Source organism: Malaya genurostris, chromosome 2, assembly GCF_030247185.1.
Source record: "Malaya genurostris strain Urasoe2022 chromosome 2, Malgen_1.1, whole genome shotgun sequence".
Classification (NCBI taxonomy): Eukaryota; Metazoa; Arthropoda; class Insecta; order Diptera; family Culicidae; genus Malaya; species Malaya genurostris.
In genome coordinates this window covers 92,222,189-92,245,550 of record NC_080571.1, presented here as the reverse complement: position 1 = coordinate 92,245,550, position 23,362 = coordinate 92,222,189, and the positions used below count along the sequence as shown (strand labels likewise).

At 35.6% G+C, this 23,362-nt stretch overlaps 2 protein-coding genes across 8 annotated transcripts in view; one reads left to right on the top strand and one right to left on the bottom strand.

Annotated features, from left to right (window-relative positions):
- The first annotated feature begins 2,143 nt into the window (after positions 1–2,143).
- Positions 2,144–13,153, top strand: LOC131427995 (uncharacterized). 6 transcript variants are annotated; one of them, XM_058591626.1, is made up of 4 exons: positions 2,144–2,282; positions 2,342–2,514; positions 2,609–2,668; positions 11,758–13,153. In XM_058591626.1, exons 3-4 carry the CDS (start codon positions 2,645–2,647, stop codon positions 13,075–13,077), a joined length of 1,344 nt encoding a protein of 447 aa, XP_058447609.1. In that variant the 5' UTR covers positions 2,144–2,282; positions 2,342–2,514; positions 2,609–2,644; the 3' UTR covers positions 13,078–13,153. The 6 variants fall into 6 exon arrangements, with proteins under 6 accessions (XP_058447609.1, XP_058447613.1, XP_058447611.1 ...); XM_058591630.1 differs by having other exon boundaries at positions 2,198–2,514; positions 2,644–2,668; XM_058591628.1 differs by having other exon boundaries at positions 2,202–2,518.
- A 127-nt stretch (positions 13,154–13,280) lies between these two features.
- LOC131427996 (fatty acid hydroxylase domain-containing protein 2-like) overlaps positions 13,281–23,362 on the bottom strand; it is an 83,912-nt gene continuing 73,830 nt past the window's right edge. The window contains exons 3-4 of one of the 2 annotated variants that reach the window (XM_058591633.1): positions 13,630–13,782; positions 13,281–13,573 (exon numbers count right to left, since the gene is read on the bottom strand). In XM_058591633.1, the coding sequence (XP_058447616.1) occupies positions 13,641–13,782 (142 nt within the window). In that variant the 3' untranslated portion in view covers positions 13,281–13,573; positions 13,630–13,640. Of the gene's footprint in view, positions 13,783–23,362 lie in introns of both variants that reach the window. The other variant, XM_058591632.1, reaches the window with a different exon arrangement.

Here is a 23,362-nt window from a genome sequence, read left to right as displayed (position 1 = left end):
CGACTTCAATCCAATTGAGAATTTATGGGAGCATTTAGATAAAAAGGTTAGAAATCATCAGATTTCTAATAAAAAGGATCTAAAGAAGCATTTGCTCAACGAATGGAACAATATATCTATTGAATACACTAAAAAAACTAGTAGACAGCATCCCTCGTCGTTTGAAGACAGTTTATGATAGTAAAGGACATCATACTAAATACTAAAATCTCAATTAAAATATTTTCGTTCGTTGTGCGAATATGAATTTGTATAATTTGTCAACAAAAATTTAGTGAACATTTGATTGTTATTAAATAAACCATATTTATTTAAAGGTATACGAATATGAGTTTGTACCACTGTATCTGTATTCACTAATAAAATGAATTTTCTACATTAATAAGATGTTATTCCAATAGATTATGGTAATAGAATAATAAAAGGTGATTTTTTTGAGGTTAGGATTTTCATGCATTAGTATTTGCTCAGATTTTTTGAGGTTATGATTTTCATGCATTATTATTTGCTCAGTATGCTCTGACATTTCATCATGAATAGACTTACTAACGAGCAACGCTTGCAAATCAGTGAATGGGCCCTAGAAAAGTTGGCAGAAAATCCGCTTTTTTATCGACAAATTTTGTTCAGCGATGAGGCTCATTTCTGGTTGAATGGCTACGTAAATAAGCAAAATTGCCGCATTTGGAGTGAAGAGCAACCAGAAGCCGTTCAAGAACTGCCCATGCATCCCGAAAAATGCACTGTTTGGTGTGGTTTGTACGCTGGTGGAATCATTGGACCGTATTTTTTCAAAGATGCTGTTGGACGCAACGTTACAGTGAATGGCGATCGCTATCGTTCGATGCTAACAAACTTTTTGTTGCCAAAAATGGAAGAACTGAACTTGGTTGACATGTGGTTTCAACAAGATGGCGCTACATGCCACACAGCTCGCGATTCTATGGCCATTTTGAGGGAAAACTTCGGAGAACAATTCATCTCAAGAAATGGACCGGTAAGTTGGCCACCAAGATCATGCGATTTGACGCCTTTAGACTATTTTTTGTGGGGCTACGTCAAGTCTAAAGTCTACAGAAATAAGCCAGTAACTATTCCAGCTTTGGAAGACAACATTTCCGAAGAAATTCGGGCTATTCCGGCCGAAATGCTCGAAAAAGTTGCCCAAAATTGGACTTTCCGAATGGACCACCTAAGACGCAGCCGCGGTCAACATTTAAATGAAATTATCTTCAAAAAGTAAATGTCATGTACCAATCTAACGTTTAAAATAAAGAACCGATGAGATTTTGCAAATTTTATGCGTTTTATTGTTTAAAAAAGTTCTCAAGCTCTTAAAAAATCACCCTGTATATTCAATGAGCATTCTGTCTTCATATATCCGTAAGTCATCGCTGCGCTCACAAGAATATTTAACGACGATATTTAATAGGTTTTTATCAACAATCAAATTGTAATTTCATACACTTAGCCAGTTTGAAAATGTTGGCCTAACAAGTTATCTCCTTGTTTGTTTATGTGGCATACGGAGGGCGAAACTTACGAAAATAGAAGGAATCACAGTTTCGCCCTTTATAGATCTTTGTACTACTAAGATTGAGATTTTTGTACGATCCAAATTTTAAGGCAAAATTGCAGGATTTCAATGCATTTTTTTTTCAAAGAAGAGTAAAACTCGATTTGTTTACTTCGGTAAGCTTCGCCCTTCTTTGAAAAACAGCTGATTTAGAATTTTTACTTGGCATTTCTATTTCTGATGCCATATTTTTAATACTAGGGTAGACAGATGCAAGGTGTTGACAATAAGTTGATTATAATAACTAGATTAATTGCAGTGAAGATATATGAATTTTTATTTTCAACATTTACTTCTAAATGAATTGTATGTAATTCATTTAGAAGTAAATGCTGAAAATAAAGCCATAAAAGTGTTTCCATAATACTTATTACATTATCTTTATTATTTCACTGATTTGAAAATGGTATCATGTCAGTACCTTGCTCATATAGACGTAATGCCGAATGACAATTAGGCTCTCTGACAGCTCACTTACAACCACAAATGCAAATAAGATTGGTTTGTTTTCATCAGGAAACGAATGCATTAAACATAGCTCAGACGATCAATCAACTTCGGTCGACGTCCAGATTGGTTTATTAATTTTATTTAGCCGAATATTGCTCACCTATCCGACGTTAAAAAGTTCCGTGAACTTGACGTAGTGTCCTTTTATATGAATTGCTTACAATTAATGTTGTTGTTCCGTAATCGATCAATTCAGGTGATAGCCGCTTGATGCTGCGTGTGAATCGCTTTTACATATTGTTTTGTTTTCATCAGGAAACGTGTTGGCCACCCATTTTTCAGTAGGGCCACCGTTCATTTTTCACCGGGCATAGAAACCTCAATGTGCAAACAAATCTAAAAACCGCGCATTATTTGTTCTCTGTCACTTTTGAATACGTTTGTTCTGCATACAATCCGGCAACTAGAACCGGCAACAGCATACAAAAGTAGGTAATCGATTGTTACCATTTTTATTGTGTAGTCGATTGAAAGAAAAGTGTCTCATTTGTTTCGTTATTGATTTAGTTCTGTTTTCATCAGGTTTGTCATTTTCATTTACTTTCGATTGTAACCAGGATGAGTTCTAATATTGGAAACATGGTGAGTGCTATTGAAAAATGTTTATGAAGTATGTTGCATGCTGATAACTCTTATCATATAGTGATAACTTGAATTTGAAGACGCATTTATTTTATGCTGTCTGTGTCAATCTAGAACCTGAAATTTTATGAATAAAGTTTTTGAAATATGATATCCCAAAGATTTTCGAGTTTAACTATCGTATAAAAAGTTAATGTTAACTAGGCTGGTTATAGTATTGGGTACATAATTTAGGTGTTAGATTAGTTTTCTTCTTATGTGAGTCACCAAACTCGTTCAGTGTTAAATAATATGATCTAATTATATATATTGCAGTACCATCATTTATTTTAATTAGCTTATTATGTTTATACTTCATATCGTTATTTTAGGAAATCTTTTATTTGAAAAAATAAAATACGGAATTTCCGTGCATTGGTTTATCTCATATCAAAAAGTCATGGAATCACTCCAAAATCATTTGATCCGTTCCGGAATTGGATTCGAAAATTATAATTCTCAAGTTGATTCCGAATCAGATGCAACAATCACGTCTGATCTAAAATCCAATTGAAAATCAATGAATTCAGAATCAAATCTGGGTGGGTATTACAGAAAGCCAAATGTTAGTGTAACGGAGGTATTTTGGACAATAATATTTATTTATTTATTTCGTCAAGCAAATGTACACTACATATAAATTGTTTACAATGTTCACTTACATACTACGCATTATTTCTACGACAAAGCTGAGATTTGATTTAATTTTTAGACATAGTAAGGTCAAGATGTTCGCAGTATTGATTGTAATGGCGCATTATTCGATTGATTGGACTGAATTTTGCATAATTTGTTCTAGCTTGTTTTTCTAAAAATAATTTCCTGGAACGTAATTGACGGCTAGGTATATAAAAATTTAATTGCGATAATAATGGAGCTGATTGCATGCGTTGAGAAATAATGTCGCTGATAAAATAAAGCATTGCAAAGTCGCGGCGTTCTTTAAGTGTATGTATATTGATGAGCATGCAGCGTGCTTCATATGATGGTAGAGGAAATGCTGTCCAGTTTAATTTACGAAGTGCATATAAAAGAAATTGTTTTTGAATAGATTCGATGCGTTCTTCGTGAATAATATTGTATGGATTCCATACTAGGCTGCAATATTCCAAAATAGGTCTGACATATGTAGTGTATAATAATTTAATTGTGTATGGGTCCTGAAAGTTATGACTGAAGCGTTTAATAAAGCCCAGCATGCTATTAGCTTTATTGATTATGGTATTGTAGTGTTCCACAAAAGTGAGCTTGGAGTCTAAGATTACGCCTAAATCTCTTACAATTTTACATTTTTCTACAAGTTGATTTCCTAGATGTATGTTTGTAGATATAGTTTCATTCTTCCTACTGAAAGTTGTTAAGTTACATTTTTTTACATTGAGTTGGAGTAGACTTTTGCAGCACCAAATGTGGAATAGATTGATTTCGTTCTGGAATATTACAGCGTCGTTAATATTTTTAATTTCCATGAAGAGTTTCATGTCGTCTGCATATATAAGCACTTTCAGATTTTTTAGTATGAAGGAAATGTCGTTTATATGTAAAATGAAAAGGAGAGGCCCCAAGTGAGAACCCTGAGGTACGCCAGAAGTTACATTAATTGGTTCAGACAGAATGTTTTGGAAGCGGACTACCTGTACACGATTCGTTAAGTATGATTTGAGCCATTCCAGAAGAGTATGTTTTATGCCATATTTTTGTAGTTTGTGTAGAAGTAATGGTATGTCAATACGGTCGAAGGCTTTGCTAAAGTCAGTGTAAAGAGTTTCTACGTAGTTTCCGGCGTCCATTGCATTCAGAGTGAATGTCATAAATTCTAAGAGATTTGTTGTAGTTGAGCGGCCTTTAAAAAAGCCATGTTGTTTGTTTGTTATTACATTTTTAAGTTGATGAAAAAGTTTTTCATTTACAATTTTTTCAAATAATTTTGGAATGCATGAGATAATGGCTATTCCACGGTAGTTCCGAATGTTAGATTTTGCACCAGATTTAAATATTGGTACAAGAAAGGAAGATTTCCATGAAAAGTACATTTATTAAGTGATAGGTTAAAAAGTAGTTGTAGTGGTAGTGTAAGTTCTTCAGCAAGATTTTTTAAAAATATTGGTGGTATACTGTCAGGTCCAGGCTCTTTTGAGGCGTCTAAGTTTTTCAGTGCTGTCGAAATGTCATGTTCTGATAGATAGTTTACAGAGATGGAGTTGGAAAATGCAGGTATGAAAGAGAAGTATTCACGGTCACGGTCAGTTTCTGAATAAGATGTATATACTTCTTGGAAAAAATTTGCAAAGTGATTGCAGATTTCTGTAGTATTTTTCCCTACATGTTCGTCGAGGTGCATTTGAGATGGAAAATTGTTGCTTTTTAGTTTAGTTTTTGTGTAGTTAAAAAAGTTCTTAGGGCAAGTCTTTATTTCGTTTTCAATTTTGCGGTTATATTCTTCATGTGCTGTGTTAATGGCTATTTTGAGTTGATTGCATAGATTTAAGTAATTTTGAAGATGAGCGTCACTTTTTTCTTGTTTGTAAGTTTTGTGTGCTTTTTGTTTCCTATTTTTCAAATGTTTTAGTTGTGAATTGAACCATACAGGTAATTTGCTGTTATGATGTTTTCTTCTTCTTTTCATAGGCAAAGTTTCGGCTAATATTTTGTTTATAATGTGATAAAATTTGTTTACTTCGACGTCGACATTTCCTTCTGTACTCAGTATGTTCCGCCAATTTATTATACTTAGTCTACACTTGACTACTTCAAAGTCAATTTTATTGTATTCCGGCACTTCCTCATATTCCAAGTCGTAGGGAAGGGATGCATTGTGTGTAAATAATGAATATTCAATTGCGGTGTGAAATGCTTCATTTTTCCATAATGGCAGGTTTGATGCATTCACACAAAAGTCTTCTGTGCAATTTGTGAAAAGAAGGTCTAAATATGCGTTTTGTTGATTTTTTACGGAGTTTACTTGATGTAGGCCAAAAATTAGAAATTTTGTCGAAAAAGTAGTAAGATTGATTCATTTTCAATGTCAGAAATGAAGTCCGCATTACGTTGATTGAAGTCGCCAAAAAATATGAAGCTTTACTTCAGGTTCCATATTCGAAATAATTGTGTCTAAAGATTGAAAGAATAATTCAAAAGAGAATTTGTTCGCATTTTCGGGTGGGAAGTAGACAGAGCAGTAAATATGTTCTTCTCCCAATATTGAGACTTTGGCCCATACATGCTCAAATTCTTTATATTTAGGAGTAATAATTTCTTCAGAAGTAAAGCAAGAGTTAATGGCTATAAGGACTCCACCTCCAGATTTTTTCTGACAGAGAGATAAATTTCGGTCGTGCCGGAATACGTTGAAATTATTTCCAAATACTTCTTCGCTTCTTACACTTTCATCCCAGCTGCTTTCAGTTCCAAGGATTACGTCGAAAGAGGAGGTTATTAAATTTTGGTGAATTTCTTTCATTTTGGCCGGGCTTTTCATGCGGTTGAAATTTTGGCAATAGACCAAAATTTCAGTCACATTTTGTCTGTGAAGCGAAGAAGTTTTTGAGAATTCTGGAATACTTACATTACTAATTCCTGTTTCTATTCCTTCGTCAAAGGGCGTCGTTATTTCCGAAAATTCGGCCTTGTAAAATTGTGTTCGGCTTCCCGGATTAGTTGGATATATTTATTTATGGTTGGTAAGTTGGGAGAAATGTAATTACATTTAATCAAAGGGGGTCCCTGCTAGCGACCTTAGTTAAAAAAGGTTTAGAAGGGATTGTATCAGATTTGCATGTTTGAGAAAGTTTGTGAGGTATTGCGCGGTATCATCCATATTGTCAGTTCGGAATGAATTCTCGGTTGTTTTTTCGAATGTCCGTATGAGTAAGTGACAGGCTCTCTTTGATTACTTTCTCTTTAGATTATTGTCACGTGATTATAAAGGTTTCGGGTATCATTTTATACAAATAGTTAAGTGACACACGTGGAAACTGCTTGGTAATCAATAGAAGTGAAAGTAAACAAAGAGAAACTGTCATTGTCAATATATATATATTCAGTATCAGGGTTTGCCAGATGACATCATAAATGAACTCGTGATGAATAAAGTTCATGTTCGACATTTACCAGTGGTTTGTTTACGTTTCCATTCAGGGCCGCCGAGAGAAAAAAAAACGGGCCCGAGGGGATTTCAGTAATACGAGCCCCCTTCGGAAACGCTACTTCACTCTATCTTCGAGCAAAAAAAAGGTCCCAAGGTATGTTTCATTATGAGCAATAAAATACACCGCGTAAATAAACCACTGATAGCTGTCAAGTGATGTTCATTATAGAGATGGGCAATTCGTTCGCGAACGGCTCAAAAGAACTAGTTCTTTTGAAAGAATGAATGAACAATAGTTCTTTTTTTGAGAACGGCAGGTTTTAATTCGAAGTCGTGGATTTTTTTGTTTTTTTTTTGCTCACTCATTCTTTTTCTAGACTCCGATGCGAACGATGTCTCGGTTATTGTCATTCACGAAACAAGAGAACGAACGAACGGCTCTTGAGAACTAGTTCTTTTTATAGAACTCTGCAACCATGAACGGTTCTTTGAAATGAACTGTTTTGCCCATCTCTAGTTCATTAAAAGAATTTTTTGAGGTTATGTCACGACTTCCGGTGAAACTCTCAACGGGTGAGCACGTTGCATCGTGTTAGTCCGGGGAAAATTCGAGTATTTCGCAAGAAAGAAAGGATTTTCAGCCGTACTTTGACGATTCGACGCAGCCACACAGCGAGATTTTCGCTTGTAGTCAAGTGAAAAGAAAGTCCACTGGACTATAAACGAAAATTAACTGGCAATATAGCCTTAGTTGCTGTGCCATCAATTCGGCGTCATCTCAAGGTGACGCCAACCAGAAAGGAAGAAGAAGAAGAGGTTATGTCATGTTCTTGCCAAACCTAACAAACGATCCCGAATGAATTTCGCTTTCATTGGTTTGGTAATCTGTCGAAAATGAGTGAGAAAAAGCGAATCAAATTGTCAATTCGTTTTTTCTTCTCCGATTTTGCACGTTTTCGTCCATTCAAAACTTTTGGGGCAACAATTTTGTACCCATTTTCTTTTCCGAGCAGCTAATGTGTAAATCAATACCAACAAAACTAAACAAATGAACAGTGCAAACTTTACAAAACCGTTTCATTGATCACCTTTCAGTGCAAAACACTGGTACCGAGGGAGTGGAATCAATGAAAAACGATATTATAGCTCTTCTATAAGCTACCCAAAATTAAGTCGTTATCTACTCAAACTTTGAGTTGATCGGTAAAAATGGGTAGCATGCTTTGCTATGGCATAACACTTGTACTAAACTTACATATACCTAAATTTTTAGGTCATCACTTGGGGAGATGCATTTTAGTTGGCAGGTTTTGTCCCAAAATTAGGTAGCGTGTACCTTAGTTAGCATTGTTCATTCCTCTAGCTGGAGTTAAATTAAATGTTGTAAGTCACCTGACTTTTGACATCGAGCCAGGCGCGTAGCCAGAATTTTTTTTCGGGGGGTGTCCTGAATATGTTAATTAATTTCCATACGAATTTTATAATTGACTTGAATATTTATTTATTTGGGAGCAGGGAAAAGCCCACTGGAGTTGAAATTTACAATCTCACATTCCACCAGGCATAAAACCTTCCCATCTTTTTATATGAGCAGATTACAAAAATCCAAGATATATTGTTTACTACTAAAGACTTAATACCAAGTAAAATTATGCCTCCAGGCGTGGCTCAAGAGTGGCTGGTGGGTTGGAACTAAGTCATGTGACGTTATTACGTGTCGTTGAAGGCCGAATCCTGCTGTCCGTGTGGGTCCGCTGAAAACACCCACGAAAACTCAGCGGGTGGCCCGCATAATAAACTTAAGAGAGAAAAGTTTTCATAATGTAATACACTTTTGAGTTTCGGAGGGGGTTTGAACCCCTAAAACACCCCCCTGTATACGTGCCGGCATCGAGCCCTCAAAAAACGAGCAGTCGAGTAAAAAATCATTACTCAGTCCGTTTTTGAGACAATTTGGGTAAACGTATTTCGGAGAGTTCAACCACAGACTAACAGACATAACAGCATGAGTAAATTGTTATAAAAATAATTTTTTGTGATGCACAATTGACTATCTATATTGTACTGCGCGAACTATTTACTATCGGTACACCCCTTGTGTTATGTAAAAAAGAATTACTAGTTGCTTCGCCCTCATTTTTCAACACTGATCAGCTGCTTGCAGGGATGCCTGATTTCATCATAATATTTGAAAATGAATCGTCACAATAAATTATTGGATTACGTTGATAATACATTTAACTTTTTTAGCGATGTTGGATGGTAACCATTTAATTTTCTTAACGTTGTTCATCTAGACTATTTTTGATTGTGTTGGTAATTTTCACCCGAAATTAAGTGGCGGCAGACCAGAAGTAAGTAAATATTTTAACAAATTGGGTTCGATTTTGTATTGCGTTGAAGGATGAGAAGTTGACACAATTCTGTATATAGTTTTGGCAATATGTATTAAATCTGTATACTGCCTGAAATTCTCATGGACGTATACAAATCAATAAATTACAGGTAATTCTGTATGAATGGCAACTCTGTTGGTAAATGAAAAAAACAAGTACAGTCTAGATGACAGACAGGATGTTTTTGATAGGGTAACGTGGCGCCATCATGTCATATGCGAGTACTGTCCAAACTAAAGGTAAATTCGAAATGACCGTTAAAATAATTAAAGAATCTAATTTGAGTGTCCTGTCTGTTAGTCTGTGGTTCAACAGGGATTGTGCAGTACTAGCGGGTTTGAAAAAGTATAATGGGATTGTGTGGGATTAGATGATATTATTTTGGATTAGATGAGTGACATACTCTTTAAAAAGTTTGTTTTCATGTAAATTTAAGGTTGTTAAAATTGGTTCCACATTTTCGAGTTATTAATATTTGAATATGTATAGTATTTTGTAAAACAATTTTTATTTAGTGAACATAAAAACATATCACTTTTGACAAAAGTCTGTATTTTTTAAATTAAAATAAAATTTCAAATCTTCTGAAAATTCTGACAAATCATTTAAAAAAGTTATGATGGAAAAAATTGATTTTGGTGGTCTCCAAACAATGCTTCATATCTAGACACCGATTCATTTTGAAGAGTTGGCATGTTTTGTTATTGTAACATGGTCTGGAACTTTTATAAAGAAATGAATTTATCTCGTATCGCATGCAACATAGTTTTACAACTTACTTGTAGGTGGATTAATGACAACTTTGATTATAACAAAAGAAGCGGACTGTTCCAAGCAAAACAAATTTTTTTCTGAAAACACGAAAGCTCCAAAATAAACCCCTGAAGCACAAAGAAAAACCTGGTTTAATCCACCTAGTGGTGTTATGATGCCTTTCTCATTAAATTTATGTTTTCGTTAATTTTACTAGGGAAATTTCCTTGTTGAATAAGAAAAAAAAAGTTTGTTTGGGCATGCACTAGCAGAACCTTTTCTATTTTTAACAATTATGACCCAAGTTAACAGGAATTCTTCGTTTGTTCTAAACAATTGTTTTCTAAATTTTAAACACATCTCATCCTGTTGTTCCGGAACCAGATGTCAGATCCGCACAAAAGTCAAAAGCAGTCTATTTTTATAGACTTCGATCTTTTTATTTGAGTCTTAGTTTGGGAAAATCGAAAGAGAGTTCCGTTTTTGACCACTATTTTCGGTACTTCCGAAACCGGGAGCTTGAAACCGGCATAGTTGAAATCAATTCTTTTGGCTAGCAAGTAGCATAACCTATAAATTTCGGGTCAGTTTGGAACAATTTTTACGGTTATTACATTATCGCTCTCTATATAACAGATTTAAATTTCATGTCTTGTGTTTCCAGAACTGGAAGCCCGATCTGGATAAAATTCGATATCAACTTATGGAAACACAAAACTTTTCATTTAAATCTGAGTTTGCGAAGATCGGTCTAGTTTCTAAAAAATTTGGAGTGCTTTCCGTTGTAATTGCCGGTATAATCAAAATTAGTGTATTTGGCCATCAACTATTTGAATGTATTTGGTTCGATTTTTCCGTGTCATGTACAAAATCACGCTCTTTAAAATGAAATATTTATACTTATCAGACTGTAATCCAAGAACCGGAAATTGTATCCGGATGTAATTCATCTGCAGTCTATGGGACTATAAGGTTCTTAATTTGAATCTGAGTTGAAGGAAATCGGTTCAGCGGTTTGAGAGAAAATCGAGTGTATTATCTCGTTACTCCCGAACTGGAAGTTCGATCTGGAAAAAAGTAAATAGCAGGCTGTGGGACCAAAAGATCTTTCTTTCGAATCTCAGTTTGTGAAAATTGGTCCAGCCATCTCCGAGAAAATCGAGTGCACATTTACACACATACATTTTGCGTACTCGACGAACTGAGCCGAATGGTATATGACACTGGGCCTTCCGGGCTTTAGTTAAAAAGTCGATTTTAAAATAACTATTGGTTTTTTGGTCATGTTCGAGGGTCCAATGACGAAAACTTTCGGTTCCGAAAGGTATAATTGTATACGTGACGTAACCGGTGTAATCTCGAAAAATATTCTTTAAAAAAAATCGACAATTTTACAAGTTACAGAGTTGACTTTAAAAAATCAGGATAAAACCAGATCTCGATGTTTCATGCATTTCTAAGACAAAACAATAAATCCGCATAATTTCGGAAATCTGCGTAGAATAAAACCGCATGAAAAACAGTGTAAGTTCGTTAAATTTTCTCGAAGATGGCTAAACAAGTTTTAACCTCTTTGACTTGTTTGAAAGCTTCTATTAGGTCAATAATCTGGATCAAATGCGTGATAAATTCGGCTCCGGATGCGACGTAGGCAACCTTTATCGAATGACTCGAACCAATCTGAAAATTATTGGTTCTATTTTTATTTATGTTAATAATAAGCTCTATTAAAAATATTCTAATGATAAAAGAATGTATTGTATGATATGTATGTATAGTATATCAAACAAATGAAATATATCTGTGCCTTTCAGGTCACCTTCAACGCCATCTATCGTGTCAACACCGAAAGTACGTTGTTTGAGTTCGTATCGGAGCAGAAGAATGCTTTGGCTGCATCGATCGCTAGCGTTCCCGTGGAGGAAGCATCCGAGCAGATTGAGCTAGCGCTAAGCTTCATGAAGTACTACATGGAACAGGAGGATGATGGGTTGCTAGATGAACCGACATCCAACCACCGGTTGGTTATCGACACTCGTAAGTCGGTGTTCGAGATTCTTCTAGATCTGCACTCGTCAATGCGGGCGACCTGTGTAGGTTTTAGCCTTTATTTCACCGGCGGGGATCAGTCGAAGGATGCGTTCGTGCGTAAGTTGCTGGAGTTTCCGAATTTTGAAAATGGGGCACAGGAACTTACCATTCCGAAACTGAATTTAGACGTTCCTTTCTGTACAATGATGGTGTTTGATTCTGGCGATTTGGAGTCGGCCACGGATTTACTGGCCAAAGCTTGGAGTCGGTACTCGCTTCCTTGGGTTATTCGAAGCGTTCTGCTACAGGAAACTGTGCAGGAGAAATTCATTTCGCTACTGGAAAGTAAGCTCAAACCGTTTGTGGACAATGTGCCATTTGAAAAGGAACTGCGTGCAGCTGTTAGCAAAGCATCCAAAACTGGATTGAGATTGATCCAAAGTTCAGCTGATTCGAAGGATCTCAAACCTACTGTCGTGTACGGTTCGAATGTGGATTTCTTTGTAGAGAAAGACAACTTTTATGCAAGTCCGTTGGTCGTGTTGAACGTCTTCAGAACTGTCAAGGAAGCGGTAAGCCTAGCCAACAAGGACAACGGCGGATCAGTTTCACTGTGGACTGAGGAGCTTTCGCTTGCCTTCGAAGCTGCCTACGCTGTTTCCGCACAGAGCGTTTGGGTTAACAGCCATGGTACATTCAATCCGGCATTCCCTTATACATTCCGTCGGAACGATTATTGCTATGGGTCCAAGTATGCAGTTTGCGAGAAGAAAGTAAAAACGGTGTTCGTTCCAACAGCAGAAAAACCTACAAATTCGGTCGAGAAAAACATAGCTGCCATCAGTGCCTTGGGAATTGTGCCCTGCGAAGTAAGCGAACAGCGCTTCTCATATGTCAGGAACGAGAAAAACGTTCACTACGAGATGGTCAGTTCACCGTACAAAATCGAAAATTATAACACTGAACACCGTCTGCAAATTGTCGACCACTTCTGGGATAAGTTTTTAACAATTGACATGGTGGATCGGAACCTGGTGCTGGACACGGTTCACAATCAGCGGAAAACTGTTGTCATTCCATATGGTGTTAGCTTCGCCAATTAATGTTCTTTTTTTATTTGAAATGTTACATGTTGAAATATAGTTGATTAAAATGCATCAAATTGAAATGACGCTTTGAGCTTGAATAATTTTTTTATCGGGAAGAAAACAAAAGTTTATAACGTTTTTAACGTTCAGTGATTGCGATTGTTGAAAAATAGTAGAAGGTCAATAGGGATTTCTCGTCGAAATAAAATACTCACACCTATCAAAACATGTAATTTACTTATCGTTTTTATAATATTACCCAAGCACATGCCAGATCTGCAGAACGGTAATTGGATTTATAGCCATACAAAATATTTCAGATCTATCTGAAACTGATCACATCTATTCGATCAATTTTATGTTGTAGAACATATACTAGTAACTATTCAATGCATAAATTAGATGTCACACTGTAAAACACATATTTTCACCACAAGCGCTGTCATTCACTGTACTGAATAATTTGAGCAATCTCAGGTCCACCAAAACGTGACTATCGTACGTCGAATGTCTACAAAAGTGCCCTTCGAATGTTTTCTAAGGTTAAAAAAAAAAAAAAAGAAATACCAGCTAGTCTTCTACTCGTCTGGAACCAGCTCGCGGGCAGATTTCAGAGAGAAGATCCTCTTGTTGCGCTTGAATTGCTTCTTTTTGCGGAACTCTTCGTTCGTACCGTGGAGAGTGTCCCACCAGCCAAAGAGTCCGTAGCACTGGTTGAATCTAGAACGAAATAATTTGGTAAGCAATCATTGATCATCAAGCTAAATGTCATGTTAGTACGATCAGGATGTGTTAATAGAAGATTGATGTATAGATCTGTAGCCTTGATGGTAACATACACATAATGAATAAAAATTTGATAAGAAATTAGGGAAATTTACATTAGATGAGATCATAAATTGAGCATTACCAGGACAATTTTCCATACGTATGGAAATTAATCAACATGTTCTGAAACGTACCCCAAATTTTTTTTGAGTGCGCGTCTGAGCATTACAATTCGTTTCCTACATTTGAAAGATCATCTACAGTTTCATACTCAATTAACAGATGACGAGTCGGTATTGAATCAATTCGATACGGGTGAATTTCATGGTAATCGAGTTGTTATTGAGAGCAAGAATTACCAGTTAATAATCAAGAATATTGATTTTGTCAATTCATTGTTTTTTATCATAAATTACGACCCAGCAAAATCTTCAGTTTCCATAGATAAAGGTTAATGTGATTTTTGGAAGTGATCTTATTTATATTTAATTTGATTTCAGAAACATTGAAAAGAACGGCCGGTATCGCAGCAACTGAGAAACCCCACTTCCAAATTCAGTTTATTCAGCTACATTTTTTTACTGCCTAAAAGTACAGGTACAGGAACTATTGGCAACTTACAGGATTAGAACAAGTTCCGGGTGAACTTTTTTGTTGCTTAAAGTACGTGTAAAATTAGAATCGACCACGTGTTACCCTACGACAAGACAAAACCAAAGAGATGTCCGCAGCAGGGTCGCTTTTACAGAGCGGCAGTGAGGGCACGTGCCCTCTGGGTCTAAGGGGGCCCTTGGCGTGAGTTAGGTTAGTAAGGGGCACACAAATAAATCTTGCCCCGGGCGGCGCTGATCTGCAGGGAGAATCAGTCGAATTTCAATTTTCATTTTTTCTTCAATACCATGAAAATCTGTAAATTTTGGCAATATAGAGTTTCTAAAATATGATCAATCGAAAATATTATACACCCGAATCTGTTTCAAAACCAGAACTATTATAGATAGGAGCACTAACTGGCAGAAACCTTTGTGTATCGTTTTCTATCATTTTCAATTCTCGAAGCTTCGGTTTAATTTTGATACTGCTTAGTATACGCTTTTCACTGAAAAAAATTCTGAAAGGGTAAATGAGAGAAAAAACACAATTTTGGATACACTGAAGTCTTTTTTTATGCGAATTTACGTACCGCATAAAAAAAACCGCATAAAAAAAACCGCATAACTCTGAAAATTCGCATAAAAAAAAAACGCATAACTCTGAAAATTCGCATAAAAAAAAACCGCATAACTCTGAAACTTCGCATAAAAAAAGACCGCAGAAGGGCAAACCGCATAACTATGAAAATTCGCATAAAAAAAAACCGCATAACTCTGAAACTTCGCATAAAAAAAACCGCATAACTCTGAAAATTCGTATAAAAAAAGTCGCGTAAAAAAAAACCGCATAAAAAAAGGCCGCATAAAAAAAGACCTCAGTGTATATGATTATTCGATTGTTATAGTTTTATCCTCGATTTACACTGAGCTGTTATTCGAGAAGAATGAGATGGATAAACAAGAGAAATGACATCATAAAAAAATCGATGGAACTATAAATTTGTTTCATTACATTGTGAGTTTTTGGCGTTAGAATGCGTTACTCTTCACTATATGTGGCCGGGTGTCAATTAAATTTCCAAAAATAGCCGTGTAACCCTTTTCTGTCCTAATTTTGAACGTCATTTGTCAACTTAGTCATTTGTTGATGAATTGATATGATCTAACAACTAATCGATTCAGAAACATGTAACTTAAACAAGTATGGCACCGTCGTTTCAATATTTCAATAGCGAACCAATCACAGTATGCCATCATAATGTCATCCGTTTGATTTCTCTCACACGGCCGACGGTTTTGATGGTTGCTAACTCCTCGAATTCCATTTAATAGGAAATAATAACGTCATGCATAAGAAAATACCGCATAGTTCTAGGTGGTATGAACTTTCGCACAAAGTGGAATCTATAAATATAGGCACCGACACAGTTTTCCTCAGTCAATCTCTAGCTGCGCTAGATGGCGATGTTAGCGAGTGGATGACAAAAGTAAAAGTTACATCCATTCGCTCAATCAAATAGTCGCAGTGCGGTTAAGGTATCCATATTTAAATTTGTATTTTTCAGCAGTAAAATCTGTATCAAGGGATCAGAAAATTGCATTGAAAATCTGTCTATGAAAATGATAAGAAATCGAAACACAACGCAATGAAATAAAAAGACACTATAACTTTTCTTCGTCTGAATTTTATGATGTAGATGAGAAAACTTTGGAAGTGATTTTTGCGTTTGAGCGTCCCGAAATAATGGTTTGATGAAAATTATTCAAAATCCCATCTGAAAATGAAAACTTATTCCGTTTATTTTTACTTTCGTTTATTGGAATATGTTGTGAATGGAAATCCAATTTTTTTTCTTGGCGTTACATTACTTTTGTGGAATTTGACTTTTCTGTTTGAACAGACTTCGCAGCCAATTCTTAGTGTACAGAATCATTGAATTGCTAGTACTATGGATCCTACTGACACTAAGAATCCTTCCAGGTCGGGGCTCGAACATACGACAACCGGCTTGTATGACCAGCGGCCTATGTATTGAACCACCAACCCGGGACAAAAATTCTATTTTACTACCTTAAATTATGACAGAGATCATCATCTTTACATCTTATCAGAAGAAATTTTTGAAAGCATAGGGAATTACGCTACACTAATTGCAAGAAAAAGTGAACATAGAAAAATTTTCATTGGCAGATGAAATCATTTGTAGAGTTTAACTTCCTTGATATTATTATTTATGTAAGTTTCATTCTCTTTTTGGAATCAACACAAAATCTGGATAATGGGTTTACATCGAGAAAAAACAGTACCAACTTTTTAATTCACGCTATCAAAAATCTGTAAAGTCAGTATTTCTAGTCGAAAATCTGTAACAAATTTATCAGAAAAATCTGTGAAATACAGATAAATTTGTATATGTAGTGTTGACAAAACCACTGGGTAACTATCTGACAGCAGCGATGTGCGCGAGCCTGAATGCGGTGTGTGGATGCAATCTCTATTTATTCTCGTTCCAAAAACCTGTCTGTGAAAATCTGTGGACATACCATAATAGCAGATCGGAATCAATGTGGTGAATAAAAACAGGTGATCGAAATCATTTTGGTGTGCAAAAAACAAAGGTCTCACTACCAACACGCTCTGTACCTTTTTACTCAACCGCTCTGTACTTTTTGGTACTAAACTGTAATCGATTTCAAAAACCTGTGATTAATTTCAAAATCTGTGACAATCGGTGATCATTTCCAGAAATCGGTGAAAATCTTTGCCATTTTTAGAATTTGTGCAGAAAGTTGAAAACCTGTGAAACACAGATTAATCTGTAAACCTGGCATCCCTGGAGTTGCAAACAATGTTGTTTTAACATAGTAGACTTAGCATTACCGTAACTTCTATTATGTCCGAAACAATTATTATCTGGAAAGAACTTTTCGGGTGTTACGGTAGTTGTTAAATAAAACATGTTGTTTGCTTGAAGTCCAATCGAAAAAGAGACCGGCTCTTTCTCAGACCATACTTTTATCTTTTATTTTCAGGCAGTCATTGTCGTAAACACACTAATTGAATGTTACATAATATCTAGATAAATAGTTCACAGTAAAGCGCAGTTACACTGAAAGAATTTAATATTCTGAACGCTGATACAACAGCTCTTCCCCCTTAAGGAGATATTACAAAATTCACAATCTGAATACATTTAACCATTATAATCATTGAACTAAGAATTCACAATTACAATTATATATCTGTACCATCTAATGAATTGTTTCCATTTTGATTCTTGCTTCGGTGAGTACACCTTCCTATTTGTTTCCGTTATGGCTCTCCCAATGAACTCCGAAACATCGTTAGCGTTTTGTACAGTCACAGACAGTTGCTGTGTCAAAGGTGAATACATCCACCCTCCGTTCAGTCGGCCCCACATATTAGGTAATCTATTAGTTGTTCGAAGAACCATCACCACACTCCTTTCCTTAAGAGTTGGTGAATATCTCTTCACTTTTATGTCACCAATCTTTGTGACAATCGTTGAACGAAGCCTTGAAAACCTCTAAAAGATCCAACCAAGCAAACAATATTCAATTGGAATTGTCCTTAGCCAGTTAGCTGCAATGCTTTGTCATATTCCGAAATGGCTCGGCAATACTCATCAAAAGAAATCCACTGTCTACACTAACAAAAAGACGCTACTGAACAAAATGGCGTTCTACATACAAAAAATCGTCACTTCGGCTTTGTCACTGAATGTTGAGTACTTCCTTTCCTCTGTCGAACAACTATTGAACACTCACCAATTTCCTGATCGGAACTTTTTCCGCTACCAATGGAAAGAAAAATTAAACTAGTGTTTCTGACGTCGCAATAAAAGTGATCGAAGCAATGAAACACTTCCAATTCGAACAATAATTCGTACACTTATTAACTTTCTGTCTGGAACCTTTTCCGTTACCAATAAAAAAATTCACAGCCACTGCCGTTGAAAAAGAAAACTCATGCCACTATATCCTCTTCTGACACACAGAGTATGGCCGTTTCATAAATATTCCTCACACGTCGAAAATCTTTACACGCGCAATAAAAAACACTTTTTCTCGTCGCCACTTATTATGTCCGAAACAATTATTATCTGGAAAGAACTTTTCGGGTGTTACGGTAGTTGTTAAATAAAACATGTTGTTTGCTTGAAGTCCAATCGAAAAAGAGACCGGCTCTTTCTCAGACCATACTTTTATCTTTTATTTTCAGGCAGTCATTGTCGTAAACACACTAATTGAATGTTACATAATATCTACACACTTAAATTTTTTAGCTGAGTCTCGGCAAAAAAATGCCGAGATTCGCACAGCCGAGTAATCAGCAATCATCTCGGCAAAAATAAAATAACTGAGCGTCTCGGCACCCTCAAATTTGACAAACGTCAAATATTGCCGAAATCGCCAGCATAAGATTTACTGTTTGCTCAGTGAAACGTTCGCTGAATATTCGGCAATCCAATAAAACGAAAAAATGAAAAAAAAAAAACAAATTAACGAATCATCAGTAATTAAAAATCTAGTCAATTAATTTTGTTTGTAATTTCTAAACATTATAAACACACCATTCAGGATCAAAAATTCATTTTATTAACACTTAAAGGAAGCTTACAAATTTGTTGCCAGTAGTGCTTACAGCCTCTACCTTAAAACATGTACCATAATAAAAAGCGGCGTTTCTGAATGCGGCCACCTTGAGTCGAGCTGGAAATATGAAATAAAAATAAATATACAAAAACTTTCAATATTTAATGATGCATACACGGCATTGTTCAAAAAATAAACTTACTTTGATCTATTGAATTTGTCCATGCATTGGGTTATTTTTTTCGCATATCCCTCAAAGTTTTGTCTCGAGGACTCTTTGAGCCCCGTGTTGGGTGTTTTTCCCTTATAATGTGATCTGATAAAGTCGCTTTTTATAAAGCGAAACATGTCACTATATTTATTCAATATTTTTACTTGCAAGTGGTTCCACGTTTCTTCGAAGATTATCCATTTTTTCACTCGAGAAATTCATCAGAAAATAATCGCGCAATGCGTAGCGAAAGTGTAACGTGGCAATAAATGACAGCTGTCGTGCTGAATTTCGGCAACAGCTAGCGCATATTCCGAAATCTCGGCAAACGTCTCTGCTGATGTCGGCATATCTGTTGTTTACTGATAAATTCAGCAAGCAATTATGCCAAATTTCGGCAAAGTGAAGCATTTTACCGAAATATCAGTGAATGCATTTAACGAAGTTCAGAAACATGCGTATTGATTGCTGGGCAATCAGCAAATTTAGGTGTTGCTGATCAGTTTCGGCATTTTATTATGCCGAGCTCAAGAAATGGTATTAAGTGTGTAGATAAATAGTTCATAGTAAAGCGCAGTTACACTGAAAGAATTTAATATTCTGAACGCTGATACAACAACTTCAAACACCTCTAGGTGATGATTTATAATATTTCTGGATGAACATTAGATTAGGTTCTAAGTGCAATGTTTTAATCAGTACTGAAGACATAATTGAAAAATGCAGGTATATTTCCTTATAATTGAAATAGAACGTAAACAAAGAGAAACTACCATTGCACAGTGGTCCGGATCCACAATTTAGGGGGACAAAAACATTTGTGACTTGGCCTTATACTTTAGAGCTATGATCTGAAGACATCATAGACATAGACAAATGATCAGTGAAAGATAAGCCATATTTTGAAGCATATGGTATTAGGGTGGTTCTTATTATTAGGGTGATCCAAAAATTATTTTCCGTATGTGTTGAGATAGAGGACTGCACCCTTCGGCAAAATTGTATGAAAACTTATATCAAGCAACTTTGCCGAAAACACTATTGTAGTATCTCTAACGGTTTTAGTGTTACAGCTATTTTAATAGAGCAACTTAGGGTGTTCCTAAAAAAATCAGATTTTTTGCTCTAGCTTTCTTAATTTTCACTTCTCGATTTTGGTGTCTTTGAATATCTTTTAGAGTTCGTTGAAACCAATTTTTCCATGACTAGCGCATTCAGGTAGCGTTTTCTGAACCGAAGTTATGAGCAAAACTAGTTCAAAAACAGATCATTTTTAAACTGCTATATCTAACATTGGAGCAAATTTAAAAAAAATCGGTTTCTTTCATTTGATAGAAAATACTTCCGAGCATGTTTATAAAAAAAATGGCGGAGGAGATATTTTTTTAAATTTTTAAAATTGTGTTCAAACATTGGTTTTTTTCATTGAAAAATGCTCTTTCACGTAAGACATTTATTAGCTATATATATTAAAATAAGGTATTGCTGTCTTCTAGCGTGTCAAAACTAATTCAGCTGCATAATCGGGAAGATGGAGTACACTTACGTTGGTTGTTACTCTATTCGATAATGCTATTACAGGATCAGACGTTAAAAGAAATCGTTTGAATAAATCCTCTAGATTTACTAAACGATTGAATTTTTGCGGATGGAACTGCCTTGCGAATAGATTTATTTCGACTCTCTTGCGCTTCTTTACTGTACATTATTTGCTATCTGTTTGGTTCCCTTGCGATCGATTTTTGAGCAAGAAGGCTGGATAATCTGGAACAACAAATATCCTTCATCTGTTTTCCTTTGCTGCCCAAAATAATAATCTTTCAAAAGGAAAACACGGAACTAACAGCAGGAAATGGACAAAGTAAATGCAGAAATTGCAGAGCTTTCTCTCACAGTACTTGGGAAAGTATTTGTATCAACGAAGCTAGTGTTCTGCCTGAACGATACGAAAGTGTTAAACGACATAACAGGCACACACTCCCAAGCTTGATACATATGCAGGCGCTCAGGAAAAGCTCTGAATTCTCCAAGAACTGAAACAAATGAGAAGGATCCAAACAAATATCAATTTGGAATTCCGCCTCTTCACGCAATGATTCGATCTATGGAACTTTTGCTAAAAGTGAGTTATTGTTTGCACATTGAGAAACCGACATGGCGCGTGTCCCGACAAAATCAGCATGTCAAGGAGCAAGAGACAAACACACGAACGGCATTAAAAGAGCAGCTAGGGTTGCGTATTGGCAAAGAAATCATATTAACAAGATATCCAGCTCTCACATTTCCAGAAAAAATCATTGTCAAAATCCTTTTTTGCGAGCCTGGTGCCCTCAGGTGAGTCTGCATCGAATCTCGTACATAGAACTAGGAAAGAGAAATGTCAAATTCTTGCGCGCCAAAATAGCAGCACTGCGCACCCACACAATTGACATGGTATGTTGAATGTGATGCCGTGCGATGGCTTTCCTATACTGAAGATTGAATGTGAAGATTTCGGTACCTGCATTCCAGGATTTTGCTGAACAAACAAGAATTCGTTTTGTGGAGCTGTATGAATGGTATGCTCTGTCGCCAACCGTGCATAAACTTCTGGTGCATGGGACTGCAATTATAAAACATGCTTTGCTTCTTATTGGTATGTACAGTAAGGAAGCGCAAGAGAGTCGAAATAAATCTATTCGCAAGACAGTTCCATCAGCAAAAATTCAATCGTTTAGTAAATCTAGAGGATTTATTCAAACGATTTCTTTTAACGTCTGATCCTGTAATAGCATTATCGAATAGAGTAACAACCAACGTAAGTGTACTCCATCTTCCCGATTATGCAGCTGAATTAGTTTTGACACGCTAGAAGACAGCAATATCTTATTTTAATATATATAGCTAATAAATGTCTTACGTGAAAGAGCATTTTTCAATGAAAAAAACCAATGTTTGAACACAATTTTAAAAAATATTAAAAAAAATCTCCTCCGCCATTTTTTTTATAAACATGCTCGAAAGTATTTTCTATCAAATGAAAGAAACCGATTTTTTTTAATTTGCTCCAATGTTAGATATAGCAGTTTAAAAATGATCTGTTTTTGAACTAGTTTTGCTCATAACTTCGGTTCAGAAAACGCTACCTGAATGCGCTAGTCATGAAAAAATTGGTTTCAACAAATTCTAAAAGATATTCAAAGACACCAAAATCGAGAAGTGAAAATTAAGAAAGCTAGAGCAAAAAATATGATTTTTTTAGGAACACCCTAAGTTGCTCTATTAAAATAGCTGTAACACTAAAACCGTTAGACATACTACAATAGTGTTTTCGGCAAAGTTGTTTGATATAAGTTTTCCTACAATTTTGCCGAAGGATGCAGTCCTCTATCTGAACACATACGGAAAATAATTTTTGGATCACTCTAATAATAAGAACCACCCTAATACCATATGCTTCAAAATATGGCTTATCTTTCACTGATCATTTGTTCTGAAGACATAATAGCTCTAAAGTATAAGGACAAGCCATAAATGTTTTTGTCCCCCTAAATTGTGGATCCGGACCACTGTGCATTGGCACTTATGACCTAACCGAATGATCATCGAAATTAATGTTTCAAGTCACTATTAAACCCAAATTGAGGACTTTCACATTATCGAGGTTAAAGCAAATTATTGCAATATTTTTATTCTTGGAACAGGTATGGCGAATTGATGTCCAATAGTAATGTTTTAGGCTATTTTCAAATCCAAGATGGTGACTTTATGTGTTGTCAGGGCTTAAAATTCATTTTATAAACCAATATTGGTAGAATATTCGCCCTTATTCTGAATAACGTCGTATTGGTTTTTCGATCGAATATGGTTCGGTCGAATCCTAGCTACCTTTGATTTTGCTAGCGTTATTAGGAATACGAATGAAATACGATAAAAAAAAAACGATACGTCATTATTCAGAATAAGGGCGATTATATACCTACGTTTATTATCAACTACAAAGCTGAAAATAATCTGCATCTTCAAGATTCATTAGCATGTGATAGTAGGTAATAATATACACAAGCCATTGTGTATCCACGTCGACCCTGCACTATATTTTTTGATATTACCTACCGGTAATTTTGCTATT

Excerpts from the sequence above, each read along its gene's own strand:
- LOC131427995 (XM_058591626.1), top strand. The coding sequence starts at position 2,645 with ATGAGTTCTAATATTGGAAACATG. Across the intron at positions 2,669-11,757 it reads GTTCTAATATTGGAAACATG|GTCACCTTCAACGCCATCTA; the intron begins GTGAGTGCTATT and ends TGTGCCTTTCAG.